Genomic DNA, 15096 nt, shown 5'->3' on the forward strand with positions numbered 1-15096 from the left:
AGATTTATTTATTTATTCATGAGAGAGAGAGAATCTTCAAGCAGACTCCTCCCTGAACACGGATCCCATCACACTTGATCTCATGACCCATGAGATCATGACCTGAGCCAAAATCAGGAGTTGGATGACACTTAACCTACTGAGCCACCCAGGCACCCCTCATCCTCCACTTTTCATTGGTCACAAAGTTGTGTCAGTTCCTCATTTAAAATATATTTCAGATGATATTTTAAATAAGACTTGTGTTGAAAGTGTTTTGCTATAAAATCTGTAAATACTGACATAATGGAGAGGGTAATTGGCTTTGGAGTTCAATCTCAGTTCACATCATAGCTTTGCTACTTTGGGCAAATTAACTTTTTAGTGCATTAGTTTATTCTTTGAATGAAGGTTATGAAATCTCCATAGGATTGTTGTGGATTAAGGGTAACATGCAAACTGGATAACAGTTAGTTCAATATATTAAAAATTTTTTTCTGGGCACCTGGGTGGCTCAGTGGGTTAAGCCGCTGCCTTCGGCTCAGGTCATGATCTCAGGATCCTGGGATCGAGCCCCACATCGGGCTCTCTGCTTAGCGGGAAGCCTGCTTCCTCCTCTCTCTCTCTCTCTGCCTGCCTCTCCGTCTACTTGTGATCTCTCTCTGTCGAATAAATAAATAAAATCTTAAAAAAAAAAAAAAATTTTTTTTTCTGACTTTCCTAAAGAGCAAAGATTGGCAAACACTTGATTTTTTATCTTCTCAAGTAACTCTCCAACTTATAGAGGTGTTATAATTCTAACTGTGTATTTCTGACTTTTTATTGGTATTCAGTTAAATATTTAATAATATTCTTTGGTCATTTTTGTACTTAGCATCACCTATATAAACTGCTTATTTCTTAGTTATTACCGGGTCTCCTGCATTTCTCTACCCCTCTCAGAATATCAAAATCATAAGTATCAAAATCTTGGCATATCACTTTTAAGATGTTTTGCATTCTTGTTTAAGATTTTATTAATACTTTACATGGAAGATTTTTTAAAATTTATTTTTAATTTTTTAATTTTTAATTTTTTAAAAGATTTTATATATTCATGAGAAAGAGAGAAAGAGAGAGAGAGGCAGAAGGAGAAGCAGACTTCTCAAGGAGCAGGGAGCCCAGACGTGGGACTCGATCCCAGGACCCCAGGACCCCAGGATCACGACCTGAGCTGAAGGCATATGCTTAACCATCTGAGCTACCCAGGCACCCTATTTTTAATTTTTTTAAATTAAAAAAAATTTTGATCTTGCTTGAGTCTATTCTCAAATACACTTCACTCTTCACGTGACTAAGAATTACAGAATAATTTGGCTGAATTAATGAGGTTTTACCCTATAGTTGAATATTTGGAGTTGGAGTAGCTATTTCCTTTTGTTAATTTAAATATTCTTGCTGTGCTTATGTTACTAATTTGCTCAGGAAAGCCAGTTAATTCAGTAAAATCTTTAGTTCTAGGAGAAGAAATAATTTATTTTCCTAGACTCTATTTGGACTCTTAATTTGGAGCTATGTGTTACTATATACTGAGAAGCTTTGCTCATATTTTAGGAAGAATATTTAAACTACTTATGAGAGTATCTTTCAACTACTTTTATATTCATTAAGGTATTCATGTACTTAAGAACAATATGTTTTAGATTATTACTAAAAGAAGACCACCTAAGAACCTAGGTCATACTTCATTTGATATTTTTTTCATTTTAAAATTTAAAATTGAGATTCAGACAAAATACCATACTTGTTAATTCTGTATTCTTAGGTAGCTATTCCCTAACCTGTTTTTTCTTTTATAAAATCTAAAGAGACAAAGGAGTGAAAGTCATAGGCTCATTAACAAAACCTTTGATGCTTGCTTTTGAGGTGATGGTGCTAGAGGAAAGCAAAAAGAAAATCAAGCTTTCAGGAAGATCATTTTGTGGTTTAAAAAAAAAAAAAAGATCTGTTGACAGCTCCACAGTATTATTGAGAAGTAGGCGTTCCTTCTCAATTTTGTTTGTTTGTCCTTAGTTTTAATGACTATCCGGAATATGTTATTGGCTAGGATTCAGGAAGTGAGTATTTCACTGAGTGTGCTTGTGAATAAGTCAGTTAAAATATTTGTGTTTTTTTTTGTTTTTTTTTTTTTTTGTTTTTTTAAAGATTTTATTTATTTATTTGACAGAGAGAGATCACAAGTAGGCAGAGAGGCAGGCAGAGAGAGAGGGAAGCAGGCTCCTCACAGAGCAGAGAGCCCAATGCGGGGCTCGATCCCAGGACCCTGAGATCATGACCTGAGCCGAAGGCAGAGGCTTTAACCCACTGAGCCACCCAGGCGCCCCAGTTAAAATATTTGTATACTTGTTGTCCCACTTCTTAATTAGTATAGAGATACCATTTTCTTTTTCAAGTGTTTGAAGCAGTACATTGTAGGCAGTTGTTATTTGGAAATTTCAAGGCTACACCCTGAAATCATGTTTGTGGAAATCTAGGATTATAGTATGTTTTCCCCAAGTACCTATACTTGTTAGTGCCTTTGTTATTTTGACAGAAATGCCACATTTGACAATTCTGTTAATTCTTATTTTGACAATTTTATAGTAGGATTGTTACTTTAACCAGAGTAGAGGTAAAGCTATCTGTGGAATTTACTGTTGAATATATTCTGACTGTACCTGTCTGGAATAAAAGGATATATAGTTTTGTTTTGTTTTTTTAAGATTTTACTTTATTTTATTTATTTGGAGACAGAGATCACAAGTAGGCGGAGAGGCAGGCAGAGAGAGAGGAGGAAGCAGGCTCCCCAAAGAGCAGAGAGCCCGATGCAGGGCTCGATCCCAGGACCCTGGGATCATGACCTGAGCCAAAGGCAGAGGCTTAACCTACTGAGCCACCCAGGCACCCTGGATATATAGTTCTTATTTAAGAAACATTGTTAGGTATAAATGGGACTTTCTTTTTTTTTTTTTTTTAAGCTTTTATTTATTTGACAGAGATCACAAGTGGGCAGAGAGGCAGTGGGGGGAGGGGAGAAGCAGGCTCCCTGCTGAGCAGAGATCCTGGGATCATGACCTGAGCTGAAGGCAGAGCTTAACCCACTGAGCCACCCAGGTGCCCCTAAATGGGACTTTCAGATTGTTCTGACAATTATTCAGAATATGAACACTTACAGTGAACATAAACTGCTGGTTTAAATAACAGACTTTAGTGCTACTGAAATAGCTTGATTAAATATTCTATAGTAACAGTTAAAATCATCTAAAGCAGGGATCAGCAAACTTTTCCTATAAAGGATCACATAGTAAGTAAATATTTTAGGCCTTGTGGGCTCTATGATTTCTCTTGTAAAGATTCAACTCTGTTATAGTTGTGCAAAAACAGCCAAAACTATACATAACCAATGAGAGCGACTGTTCCAATAAAACTTTATTTAGAAAAACAGGCAGGAGACCATAATATGCCAATGAATTTCAATTTAAAAATATACCCTATATTGGGGTGCCTGGGTGGCTCTGTGGGTTAAGCCTCTGCCTTTGGCTCAGGTCATGATCTCAGGGTCCTGGGATCAAGGCTGGAATTGGGAACTCTGCTCAGCAGGGAACCTGTTGCCCCTTTCTCTCTCTCTGCCTGCATCTCTGCCTACTTGTGATCTCTGTCTGTGAAATAAATTTTAAAATCTTTATACATATATATATATATATATATATATATATATATATATATCTTATATGGAAACTCTCTACTTTCTGCTGTAAACCTAAAGCTTCTTTAAAAAAATTCTGTTAAAATTTTTTGAAAAACATGACACAGGAAAAAAAATGACTTAGAATCAAATAATGTTCAAAACCTCCATGGCATCTCTTTGTTTTCACTGAGTGATAAATCTCTTGGATGACAAAATCATAAGCATTAATTGTCAGGTATGCTCTCAAAGGGTATCAGAATGTTCTGTTTTACAGAGATCTGTTTTAGAACTTATTTTATTCATTGATTAAAACAAAATATTGTGACATGCTATTACCACATTTGCTAACATAAACACCCAGAGCACCTTTTTCAACCCTTGGAGGAATTGTTGGAAAAGTTGATGATTTAAATGATTTCCTTGGTTGAATAGAAGATAATTCCGAAAAATAACCCCCGGAGAATTTTAATTTTCTTTTTTAGGATTTTATTTATTTTATTTTTTTTTAAGATTTTATTTATTTATTTGACAGAGATCACAAGCAGGCAGAGAGGGAAGCGGGGGCAGGGGAAGTAGGCTCCCCGCTGAGCAGAGAGCCCGATGGGGATCGATCCCAGAACCCTGGGATCATGACCTGAGCTGAAGGCAAAGGCTTTAACCCACTGAGCCACCCAGGTACCCCTAAGATTTCATTTATTTATTGACAGAGAGAGAGAGAGAGTGAGAGAGGGAATACAAGCAAAAGGCGTGGGAGAGGGAGAAGTAGACCTCCTGCTCTAGCAGGGAGCCTGATGGGAGACTCAATCCCAGGAACCTGGGATCGTGACCTGAGCAGAAGGCAGACACCCAATGACTGAGCCACCAATGTACCCCCTGGAGAATTTTAAATTCTGTTATTGTCCTCCTGTCATTGATATTTAATTACTTTGTTTGAGTTTCCATCCTATAGTATTTATTTTTCTTCTATCCTATGAATATACCACAGAGTATGCTTTTGAATAAGTAAGTTAAAATATTTATAACCATTAGCTGTAATATTTGTGTAACTCATCTGGCAATTCAATTGAAATGTTAATGTAAACTAATGTATTACAGCTCAATTAACTTTAGAAACTTAAATATGATTGTAATTATGTATCTAGTTTTAACCTTTTTATTGTGAACTATAACACACAGATTACATAAAACAAAGATGTATAGTTTGACAAGTTATTATAAAGTAAATGTCAGTGAAACTACCATGCAAGTCAAGAAATAGAGCATTGCTAGCATCCTTTTTTTTTTTTTTTAAAGATTTATTTATTTGAGAGAGAAAGAGAGGCAGAGTGAGCAAGTGAGCACAGTGGGGCAGTAGAGGAGAAGAGAGAATCTCAGGCTGAGCACAGAGCCTGACGCGGGGTCCGATCCCACAACCCTGAAATGACGACCTTAGCTGAAACTAAGAGTCAGACACTCCAACCAACTGAGCCCCTTGGTGCCCCACAGAAGGCTCTTATATGTCTCTTTCCAACTATAACTCCTTCCCTTACCCCTAGGGCTAACCATATTCTGATTTTTATAGTATCCATTTCCTTACTTTTCTTTATAATTTTATCACCATGTGTAACATGTGTAACATCTGTAAACAATATAGTTCAATTTTGCCTGCTTTTAAACTTTGCAAGTGGAATCATACACTGAATTCTTCAGTATATGACTAATACTTTTTTTTTTTTTTTTAAGATTTTATTTATTTGAGAGAGAGCATGAACAGGGATGGGGCAGAGGGGGAGGGAGAAGCAGACTCCCCACTAAGAGGGAGCCCAAAGTGGGGCTCAGTTCCAGGATTCTGGGATCATGACCGGAGCCAAGAGCAGATGCTTAACATCTGAGCCACACAGGTGCTCCTGACTAATACTTTAATACTGTATTCATTATAGTCATTCAATAAAAATGGCCAAGGTAAACTGAAGTAATGAGATATTGAGCCATGTTCAAACCTGTCTTCGATAAAACTACTCCATGGGTGACCTGTCACATGTTTGTTGACTCTTCCTGCCCTTCAACTGCTCTGTCATGTAGGACATTGTTGGAGGTGCCTAGTGACAATTGTAGTGGGTGATGAAAGGGGTAGCACTTGGTTTTGAAAACAGATTTCTCATTGTCTCTGTGAGATCTTACATCATCCTGTAAATTTTATGGTGATAAGATTGACTTTGTCATATTTTATAAAGATTAGTTGTAAAGATTTAATAACAAATATTAATGTATATGCATAATAGATACGTATGTACACATACATACTTATGTTTCTGACTGAAGAAACACTTTAATTACCTAAAACATTTGATTTTATAGAAAAAATACTTTGTTTTTCAGGTGAAACTTCCACCGATGATGGAAATCATAACTGCTGAACAGCTGATGGAATATTTAGGTTAGTGTTGCAAAGTGGATGATTTTCTCTCTCTTTGAAAATGAAGTCTCCAAAGCACTATCTTACCAAATTGCATTTTCCTGAAGTGCTATTATATAATCTAGTTTAAAATTATAATTTTGAATCTCGTAATTAAAAATTTGTGTCAGCATGTTACTGTTCTTGGGTGTTAAACCTTTCTGAAGACTTTTTCTAACCAGTGTTAAAATTCTGTAATATAAATAAGGAGACTGGTAACTTCCAGAAAAGAACAAGATACATATTAATTCCTAATAAATTGCAGAATGGGAAGTGGTACAGAAATTCTGACATTGCATGTGGAGAGTGTTAAAAAAATACTGAGTAGACTTGAATTAAAGACCCAGGAGGTGACTTAGAACATCACTATCCAGTATGATTCATGGACCCATACCAGTTGATGAAGTGTTAGTTACCAATCTGCAGTGATATAGAAGTTTGTGCCAAAATGTAAGACATTTACATAAGCACACTGGTTAGTTCATCTGAAGTTTTTCATAGCAAAGTTTTCTTGATGAAGGAGGCAGTGTCTTAAGTTGCAGTTTGTTTGCAGACCAACTGCTTTCAGTAGAACTTGTTTATAGAACAGGTAGCTGTATATCACACTGAAGTCTCTAATAGTTTAGCAAATAAGAATTTACATATTTATACTGTTACCAAATAGGAAATCTTAATCCACATTCTTAGTTTTTTTAGTAATTAAATGTTTATTTTAAGAAAAATTTAGGGGCGCCTGGGTGGCTCAGTGGGTTAAGCCGCTGCCTTCGGCTCAGGTCATGATCTCGGGGTCCTGGGATCAAGCCCCACATCGGGCTCTCTGCTCGGCGGGGAGCCTGCTTCCTCCTCTCTCTCTGCCTGCCTCTCTGCCTGCTTGTGATCTCTCTGTCAAATAAATAAATAAAAATCTTAAAAAAAAAAAAAAATTAAAAAAAAATTTTTGGTTGGCTGATTAGTTTGTCTATGCCATTCCAGACTATAAGCTAGCTGATTTTTAATGAAATATAGTCTTAGTGAAGTAATGGAGATTGTAGCTTTTGGAAGCCCCTTTTCTTTATGTAATTACTATCATTTAAATCCTATTCACTGGTTAGGGAAATCTCATAGTGAAGGGTAGATTACTTTGAATACCCATATATCTGGAAATAGAATTTCTATTTATACCTGTTTTAGTCTAGCTTAGTGATTCTTAAACTTTGTGAGTTCTAAATTATGTTTCATAATTGGGATCATAATTGGGAATTATGTTTCATGGGGAAAGCTAAAATATGCTTGGTGCTTTTGATGAATAGCCAGTATGACTTCCAAGAAGTGTGCAAAGGAGATCACATTTGAGAGGTAATGGGGTCAAGTCATATATGGCCCTGTAGGCTTTTTTTTTTTTTTTAAGATTTTTATTTATTTGTTTGACAGACAAAGATCACAAGTAGGCAGGGAGGCGGGCAGAGAGAGAGGGGGAAGCAGGCTCCCTGCTGAGCAGAGAGCCTGATGCAGGGCTTGATCCCAGGACCCTGGGATCATGACCTGAGCTGAAGGCAGAGGCTTTACCCTAATGAGTCACCCAGGTGCCCCGGCCCTGTAGGCTGTTATAGCAACTTGTCACGTTTGCTGTGAGTGAGATTGGAAGCCATTAGAGGATTTTGAATAGAAGACTGATGTGATCTGATTTTGAGTGTAACAAGAATTCTCTGGCTGAAACTAGAATTTAGGTAGGAAAGGACAAGCAGGGATATCAGGAAGCTATTACAACAAAAGATGCTATTATAACCGGCAAAAGAGGGTGGTGGCTTCAAACGAAGTAGTAGAAGTGGAGATTGTAAAATGTGGTTAGATTCTGGATATAGAGCTGACAGAATTTGCTGATCAGTTGAATGTAGAGTGAGAGTGGTTCACTCCATGGTTTTTGGCTTGCACAACTGGAAGGACGGTGTGTTAACATCAGCTGAAACAGGAAAAAAAATTGGAAGGAACATGTTTAGGGACAAATAACAGGATTTTGGTTTTGGGATGTTTATTGACATCCAAGTGGAAATTTAAGGGTGGCAGTTGGATATATAAATCTGGAGTTCAGAGGAGAGGTCTGTATCAGTGCTATAGAATATAAATTTCTGTGATGATAGAAATGTTCAGTATCTCTGCTATCTAGTTTGGTAGCTACCAGCCACATGTGGCTGTTGAACTCTTAACATATAGCTAATGTGCCTGGGGACCTGAATACTAAATTTAATTTTTTTTAAGATTTTTTTTTTTTTTTAAAGATTTTATTTATTTATTTGTCAGAGAGAGAGAGAGAGGGAGAGAGAGCAAGCACAGGCAGACAGAGCAAGAATGGCAGGCAGAGGCAGAGGGAGAAGCAGGCTCCCTGCTGAGCAAGGAGCCCGATGTGGGACTCGATCCCAGGACACTGGGATCATGACCCGAGCCGAAGGCAGCTGCTTAACCAACTGAGCCACCCAGGCGTCCCTAAGATTTTTTTTTTTTTAATTTATTTGACAGACAGAGATCATAAGCAGACAGAGAGGCAGGCAGAGAAGGAAGCAGGCTTTCTGCTCAGCAGAGAGCCTGATGCGGGGCTCAATCCCAGGACCCTGGGATCATGACCTGAGCCAAAGGCAGAGGCTTTAACCCACTGAGCCACCCAGGCGCCCCACTAAATTTAGTTTTAATTAATTAAAATTATGTAGCCATATGTTGCTATTGGATAATGTATTGTGCAGTGCAGATCTAACCTACAAATATACATTTGGGAGCAGACAACATATATAAATGGTAGACTGAGTGAAATCACAATGAAAATGAATGTAGACAGAGAATGTAAGAGATCAGTGGACTGAGTATGAGACATGCCAATGATTAGAAGTTGTGGAAGAAGGAAGAACAGGTGTGTTCAAGCCAGGTAGAAGAAAAAACAGGAAACTGATTTCCCAGAATCCAAATGAAGTTTCAATGAAAAGTAAAAGATTAACTGAATCAAATGCTGCAAATAGGTTGAACAGTGTGAAGACTAAAAATTGACTATTGATTGAACCATAAGGAGGTCACTGGTAACCACAAGTGCATGGGAGGAAACCAGCCGGGGTGGGTACAAGAGAACATTGGAAACCTTTATACATTGCCAATAGCAATGTAACATAACACAGCCACTTTGGGAAACAGTTAGTTAGTTCCTTAAAAAGTTAAACTTAGAATTACTGAATGACCCATCATTTTATGGGTCATTTAAAACATACATCTATATAGAAACTTGTACAGGAGTGTTCATGACAGCATTATTCTTTTTTTTTTTTTTTAAGATTTTATTTAGTTATTTGACAGAGAGAGAGAGAGATCACAAGTAGGCAGAGGAGCGGGGGGGGGGGGGGGGAGTAGGCTCCCTGCTGAGCAGAGAGCCCAATGCAGGGCTCGATCCCAGGACCCTTGATCCCTGAGCCGAAGGCAGAGGCTTTAACCCACTGAGCCACCCAGGCACCCCTCCATGCGTGAGTTTTAAAACTGAGGAGTTTTAGGGAAGAGGGGGGAGATAATGACAATATGACAATAAGGACATATGACTATGACAATAAGGAGAGAATGACAATATGACAACAATGACTGCTCCACCTCCAGGTTTACTTGTAAAGAAGCATGAGAAAGAACTATCACTTGAGAAGGCTGCAGTATCAGTAAGGCAGAGCCAAATTTCATTCAGGCACAAATGTGAAGGAAACTAAGAGAAGAAAGTACCTGGAAGATTTTGCTGAGGAGGGTCCATGAGTTCCAGAGGACACAAAAATTCAAGATAACAATTTAGGAGTCATCAGTATAAAAATGGCATTTAGGTCTGTGGAAATTGATGAGAGCATTAAGAGAGAGCATAAAGAGAGAAGGGAAGAGGGTCAGAATTGTCCCATTAAGTTTCCCAGCATGGAGAGATGGGGTAGAGCAGTGTTTCTCAATCTTCTTTTAATTATTGCCCCCTAAGGAGCCTTTGTAGACATTTTGTCCTAATCACTCACCCACTCCAGGAAATTTTATCTTTTATCTTTTTTTTTTTTAATTCAGTATTCTTTTTTTTTTTTTTTAAGATTTTATTTATTTATTTGACAGAGAGAGACACAGTGAGAGAGGGAACACAAGCACGGGGTGTGGGAGAGGGAGAAGCAGGCTTCCCACTGGCAGGGAGCCATATGGTGCTCGATCCCAGGACCCTGGGATCATGACCTGAGCTGAAGGCAGACAGTTAATGACTGAGCCACCCAGGTGCCACCCCGCTCCCCAGGAAAATTTAATACCACAGACATACTGTATGTTTTTTCATGTACTGGGCCCTTTGAAGGCCACAAACCATTATACTAGCTAAAATATTTTTGGCCTCTCCCCCAGGGAATCAGTTTTTGTCCTTCTGGGGGCAACATGGCTTCTGCTGAAATGCATGGGGTATATAGAGAAGAGAAGAAGTAGCCTGTAAGGTAGGAAAGAGCCAGGAGAGGGTGGTATAATGAAGCCAAGAGAAGGAGAGGGTATAGAATACTGGAGAGTCCTCTCCACGTAATTTAGCGACATGGAGGCTATTATGATCTTTACAGAAACAATGTCAGTACAGTGATGGGATGGAAATGGAGTGGTGAATTGAAGAGCATTTTAAGGGGTGACTAAGTGGAGACCTCAGGGGCAGATAACTTTGAGAAATTTGGCAGCAATGGGTGTAAGAAGTAGGTGAGAACTAGGAAAAGGTTTAATAGAGAACATATGACTTGTACTGGGTTTTAAGTGTAGTTAAAATCTAACCCCTTGTAAAGAAGAAAAACAATGTTACAAGGTTAGGTGGAAACTATTTTAAATTCAAGCTAGAGGTGAAAATATATAAAGCATATTTGGAGGAGTGGTGAATGAGTACAATTTGATCGTATCATTAGGATGGAGATTGGATTAGGTGGGGTTACAACTAAAACTGTGGAGTCTTGGGAGCCAGGTTGAGGAGTTTGGGTTTACTATCATAGGCCATTTAATCTATTTTAGTTTCTTAAGTGCAGTAAATAACATGTTAAGCATAGTTTTTAAGATGGTATCATGAGTTGTACTGTTGAAATTACAATATTTTTAATATACTGGGCTAAATAAATTACTTAAATTAATTTCACCTATTTTTAGTTTTTTCAGTGTGGCTACTCAAAATTTAAAGTTACTTATGGGCTTCTATTTGTGGCTTGCATTGTATTTCTCTTGGACAGTGTTAACCTAAACTATACTGCTATTCCATAGTTTCTAACTTCATTCTGGCTCTGCTCTCTGTACTGTCATAGGTTGATGCCATTTACCTAACCTCCTCCCTGAAAGACTCGTATACTCAAAAGTATCCTCCTTCCCCTTTACCTCTGAAAAGTATTTTTTATATAATATTTGGAATTCCCACTACTTGTCTTTTTCTCTTTTATTTTTCTTATCCAGCAAATATTGACTGAGCACATACGGTGGGCAAGTTATTTGGAGGTATGAACAATGCAGTGAATGTGGCCGCATAAGTGTGTTCTACTATGAAAGTGGTTTTTTTTTGTTGTTTTTTTTTTTGTTTTTTTTTAAGGATTTTCTTTCTTTATTTGTCAGAGCGAGAGAGCACAAGCAGGCAGAGCAGCAGAGGGAGAGGGAGAAGCAGGCTCCCCACTGAGCAGGGAGCCCAATGCGGGGCTCAATCCCAGGACCCTGGGATCATGACCTGAGCTGAAGACAGTCGCTTAACCAACTGAGCCACCCAGGTGCTCTTCTACTATGAAAGTTTTAACATGGTGGTTTCCTTGGGAGAAAATAATTAGCATGTCTTTGTATAATTTGTAGCTAGCAAAGCCACGAGGAAGCAGGACATTGATTAGAGAATTTTAATAGGGAAAAAGAAAAACTGAGGAAGAAATACCTAAATCTGGGGTACCTAAGAGGTTCGGCAGTCCTGGGTTAGGGGGATTCAACTACTAGGGGCAGCATGAAAGTAATTATGATCCTAATGGGAGGTGGGGCAGAAGTAAGCAAGAATGAGGTGAGAAAAGGGATTCTGAAGACCCTGCCTTGCCAAAAGTGAACTTTATTCGAGACCAACCCTGCCAGAACAAATTGTTTAATTTTCTAAGCTATTTGGATTTTCTCCTCTTGAGATTACTTCAGTTCTCTCGAGGAACCAGAGATGCTTTTGAATTAATAAGCAAATGCTAGTAGAAAGATTGTAAGACAAATCATTATTTGCTTTCCTAGCACCTGGCTTAGAGGCCACAGGGAATGGGAATTTTGATTGGCAAAGGTTATAGGAGGAGAAAATTTTAATTTGAAAATTTCTGTTACTAGAGTATTAGAGCAGGGCCAAACATGGACATGGCCTGTTGGAGGGCTTTGGCATTGAGAAAGGAACTTTTGCAAGCTGGGATCCATGGGAAGTTTAATAAAATAAGGTGGGGAATAAGTATAGGTGGAAGGCAGAATGTGGGTGGGAAGATAATGTAAAGAAGCACAACACAAGCGGGAATTATACTATGACTTTAACTATCCAAAATAGTTTGTATGATGATGACTAAGGAAAATAGTTGTTCAGATGGTGGTATTGTCTGACTTTTATTTATTTATTTTTTTAAAAAGATTTTATTTATTTATTTGACAGACAGAGATCACAAGTAGGCAGAGAGGCAGGCGGAGAGAGGGGGATGGGAAGCAGGCTCCCTGCTGAGCAGAGAGCCCGATTCGGGGCTCGATCCCAGGACCCTGGGATCATGACCTGAGCCGAAAGCAGAGGCTTTAACCCACTGGGCGACTCAGGCGCCTTGTTGTCTGACTTTTAAAAAGATAATTTATTTTATCTTTATATACAAATACTATATAGGGAGGTCACTGTTGAAGCATTTTAATTTTGCCCAGAGTTGACCTGTCTTCTCTTTTCCTAATGCTCACTTGGGATAAGCTAACGACTACCAAACCCTCTCTTCGAGTTTTTGGCCTAGTGTAACTGTCAGATGTTTCTTGATATCTATTTTTCTGGAATGTCCCATTAGTAGCAAAGTCTTATGGGTTCTTTTTCTGAAATTCTTTCCTCTCTCTGTATACTTCAAAATGTGAATTTATTGCAAATTCTGTTGTTTCCTCTCCCCTTCAAATTGGCCTACATAACAGTGTTATTTTCCTAAAGCATCAATTTCACACTTCACTTATCTACTTATAAAGGTAAAGATCCCTTATGATCTTTGACAAGCAGCTAGCCTTATCAACATACTATTTATGATTTTCTACTATCTGATCCAGTTTACTTGTCCAGTCATATTTCCCACCACTCTATGACATAAATCTTTTCTTTTTTAATAAATAACATCATCTCTGCCTTTCTTTTCTCTTTTTTAAAATTTTAAAGGTTTTTTTCTTTTCCTTTTTTTAAGATTTATTTATTTTAGAGAGACAGTGTGTGTGCACATTGGTGGGAGGGGCAAAGGAAGAGAGGGAGAGAGAGAAAATCCTCAAGCAGATTCCCTGCTGAGTGTGGAGCTGAACAATGCTTGATCCCAGGACCCTGGGATCTTGACCTAAGCCAAAGTCCAGAGTCAGTTGCTAAACCAACTGACCCACCCAGGTACCCCTACAACATAAATTTTATGTATAAACTTTCTTATGAGCTATCCATATGGCACGGCGTTTCTTTCTTTTCCTTTCGTTCTTCCTTTTCTTTTTCTTCCTTCCTTCCTTTCTTTCTTTCTTTCAAGATTTTATTTATTTACTTGTCAGAGAGAGAGTGCACAGGCAGGCAGAGGGAGAGGGAGAAGCAGGCTCCCTGCTGAGCAAGGAGCCCGATGTGGGACTCAGTCCCAGGACCCCAGGATCATGACTTGAGCTGAAGGCAGATGCTTAACTGACTGAGCCACCCAGGCGTTCCTCTTTTTTTCTTCCTTCCTTCCTTCCTTTCTATTTTTCATCTGTCTTTCTTTTAAGATTTTATTTATTTTTTTTAAGTAAATTAAATTTTTTTTTTAGATTTTGTTTTTAAGTAACCTTTATACCCAACGTGGGCCAGAACTCACAACCCCGAGATCAAGAGTTTTTATGCTCTACTGACTGAGCTAGCCAGGCACCCCATGGCATGTTTCTTTTGTGTTTTTCTGTCACTCTTTCTCCTTCAAAGAATGCTTTTTTGCCTCACTTCCTTTCCAAGTTCTGCCCCTTTTTTGTGAATCCAGTTTAGACATGACCCCCTCCAAAGGATATTTCTAGGTACTATAGGCTTTATCAATATCTCTCTCTTTTTTTTTTTTTTATTCATTTGACAGAGATCACAAGTAGACAGAGGCAGGCAGAGAGAGAGAGGAGGAAGCAGGCTCCCTGCCGAGCAGAAAGCCCGATGCGGGGCTCGATCCCAGGACCCTGGGATCATGACCTGAGCCGAAGGCAGAGGCCCCAACCCACTGAGCCACCCAGGCACCCCATCAATATCTCTTTTCACAAAATCAATTGGTACTTCAGACATTTATCACATGTTTTACTCTATTATACTTTACACCATGTCATTCTGTTTCTTGTATATTCTTTTCCCAACCAAATTATTAGTTTTTAAAGAGAAACATGTATTTCCTAATATTTGTTTTAGCCTATTATTAAATATTCATAATGGACTCTCTAGACTCTCAATAAATACTTTTTGATTGTAATGGTATTGTTTTCATTTGTTTTGTTTTTGTTTTTGTTTTTGTTTTTAGAGGGAGAGAGAGAATCTTAAGCAGGCTCCATGCCTAGTGCAGAGCACAACATGGGGGTATATCTCATAACCCTAAGATCATGACCTGAGCCAAAATCAAGAGTCAGATGCTTAACTAACTGAGCCCCTGAAATAGTATTGTTGACTAAATTCAGATATAAAAGTTAGATAAGCTAGATAAAACAACACTCTTAAGAGATGATTTATTTACTTTAAAAAAAGAGAGAGAGATTATTTAGATAAATCTCCTTTAGAAACTTTAGGGATGCCTGGCTGGCTCAGTCAGTT

General features: G+C 38.3%; 1 protein-coding gene across 2 annotated transcripts in view; it reads left to right on the forward strand.

Moving 5' to 3' along the window:
* The window catches only part of LOC111153356 (MINDY lysine 48 deubiquitinase 2), a 74414-nt gene that overhangs the window by 9793 nt on the left and 49525 nt on the right, over positions 1 to 15096 (forward strand). For both annotated transcript variants that reach the window (XM_022512341.1, XM_022512339.1), the window contains exon 2: positions 6044 to 6101. In XM_022512341.1, the coding sequence (XP_022368049.1) occupies positions 6044 to 6101 (58 nt within the window). The remainder of the gene's footprint in view (positions 1 to 6043; positions 6102 to 15096) is intronic.

Source organism: Enhydra lutris, unplaced genomic scaffold, assembly GCF_002288905.1.
Source record: "Enhydra lutris kenyoni isolate GAN:26980312 unplaced genomic scaffold, ASM228890v2 scaffoldscaffold31, whole genome shotgun sequence".
Classification (NCBI taxonomy): domain Eukaryota; kingdom Metazoa; phylum Chordata; class Mammalia; order Carnivora; family Mustelidae; genus Enhydra; species Enhydra lutris.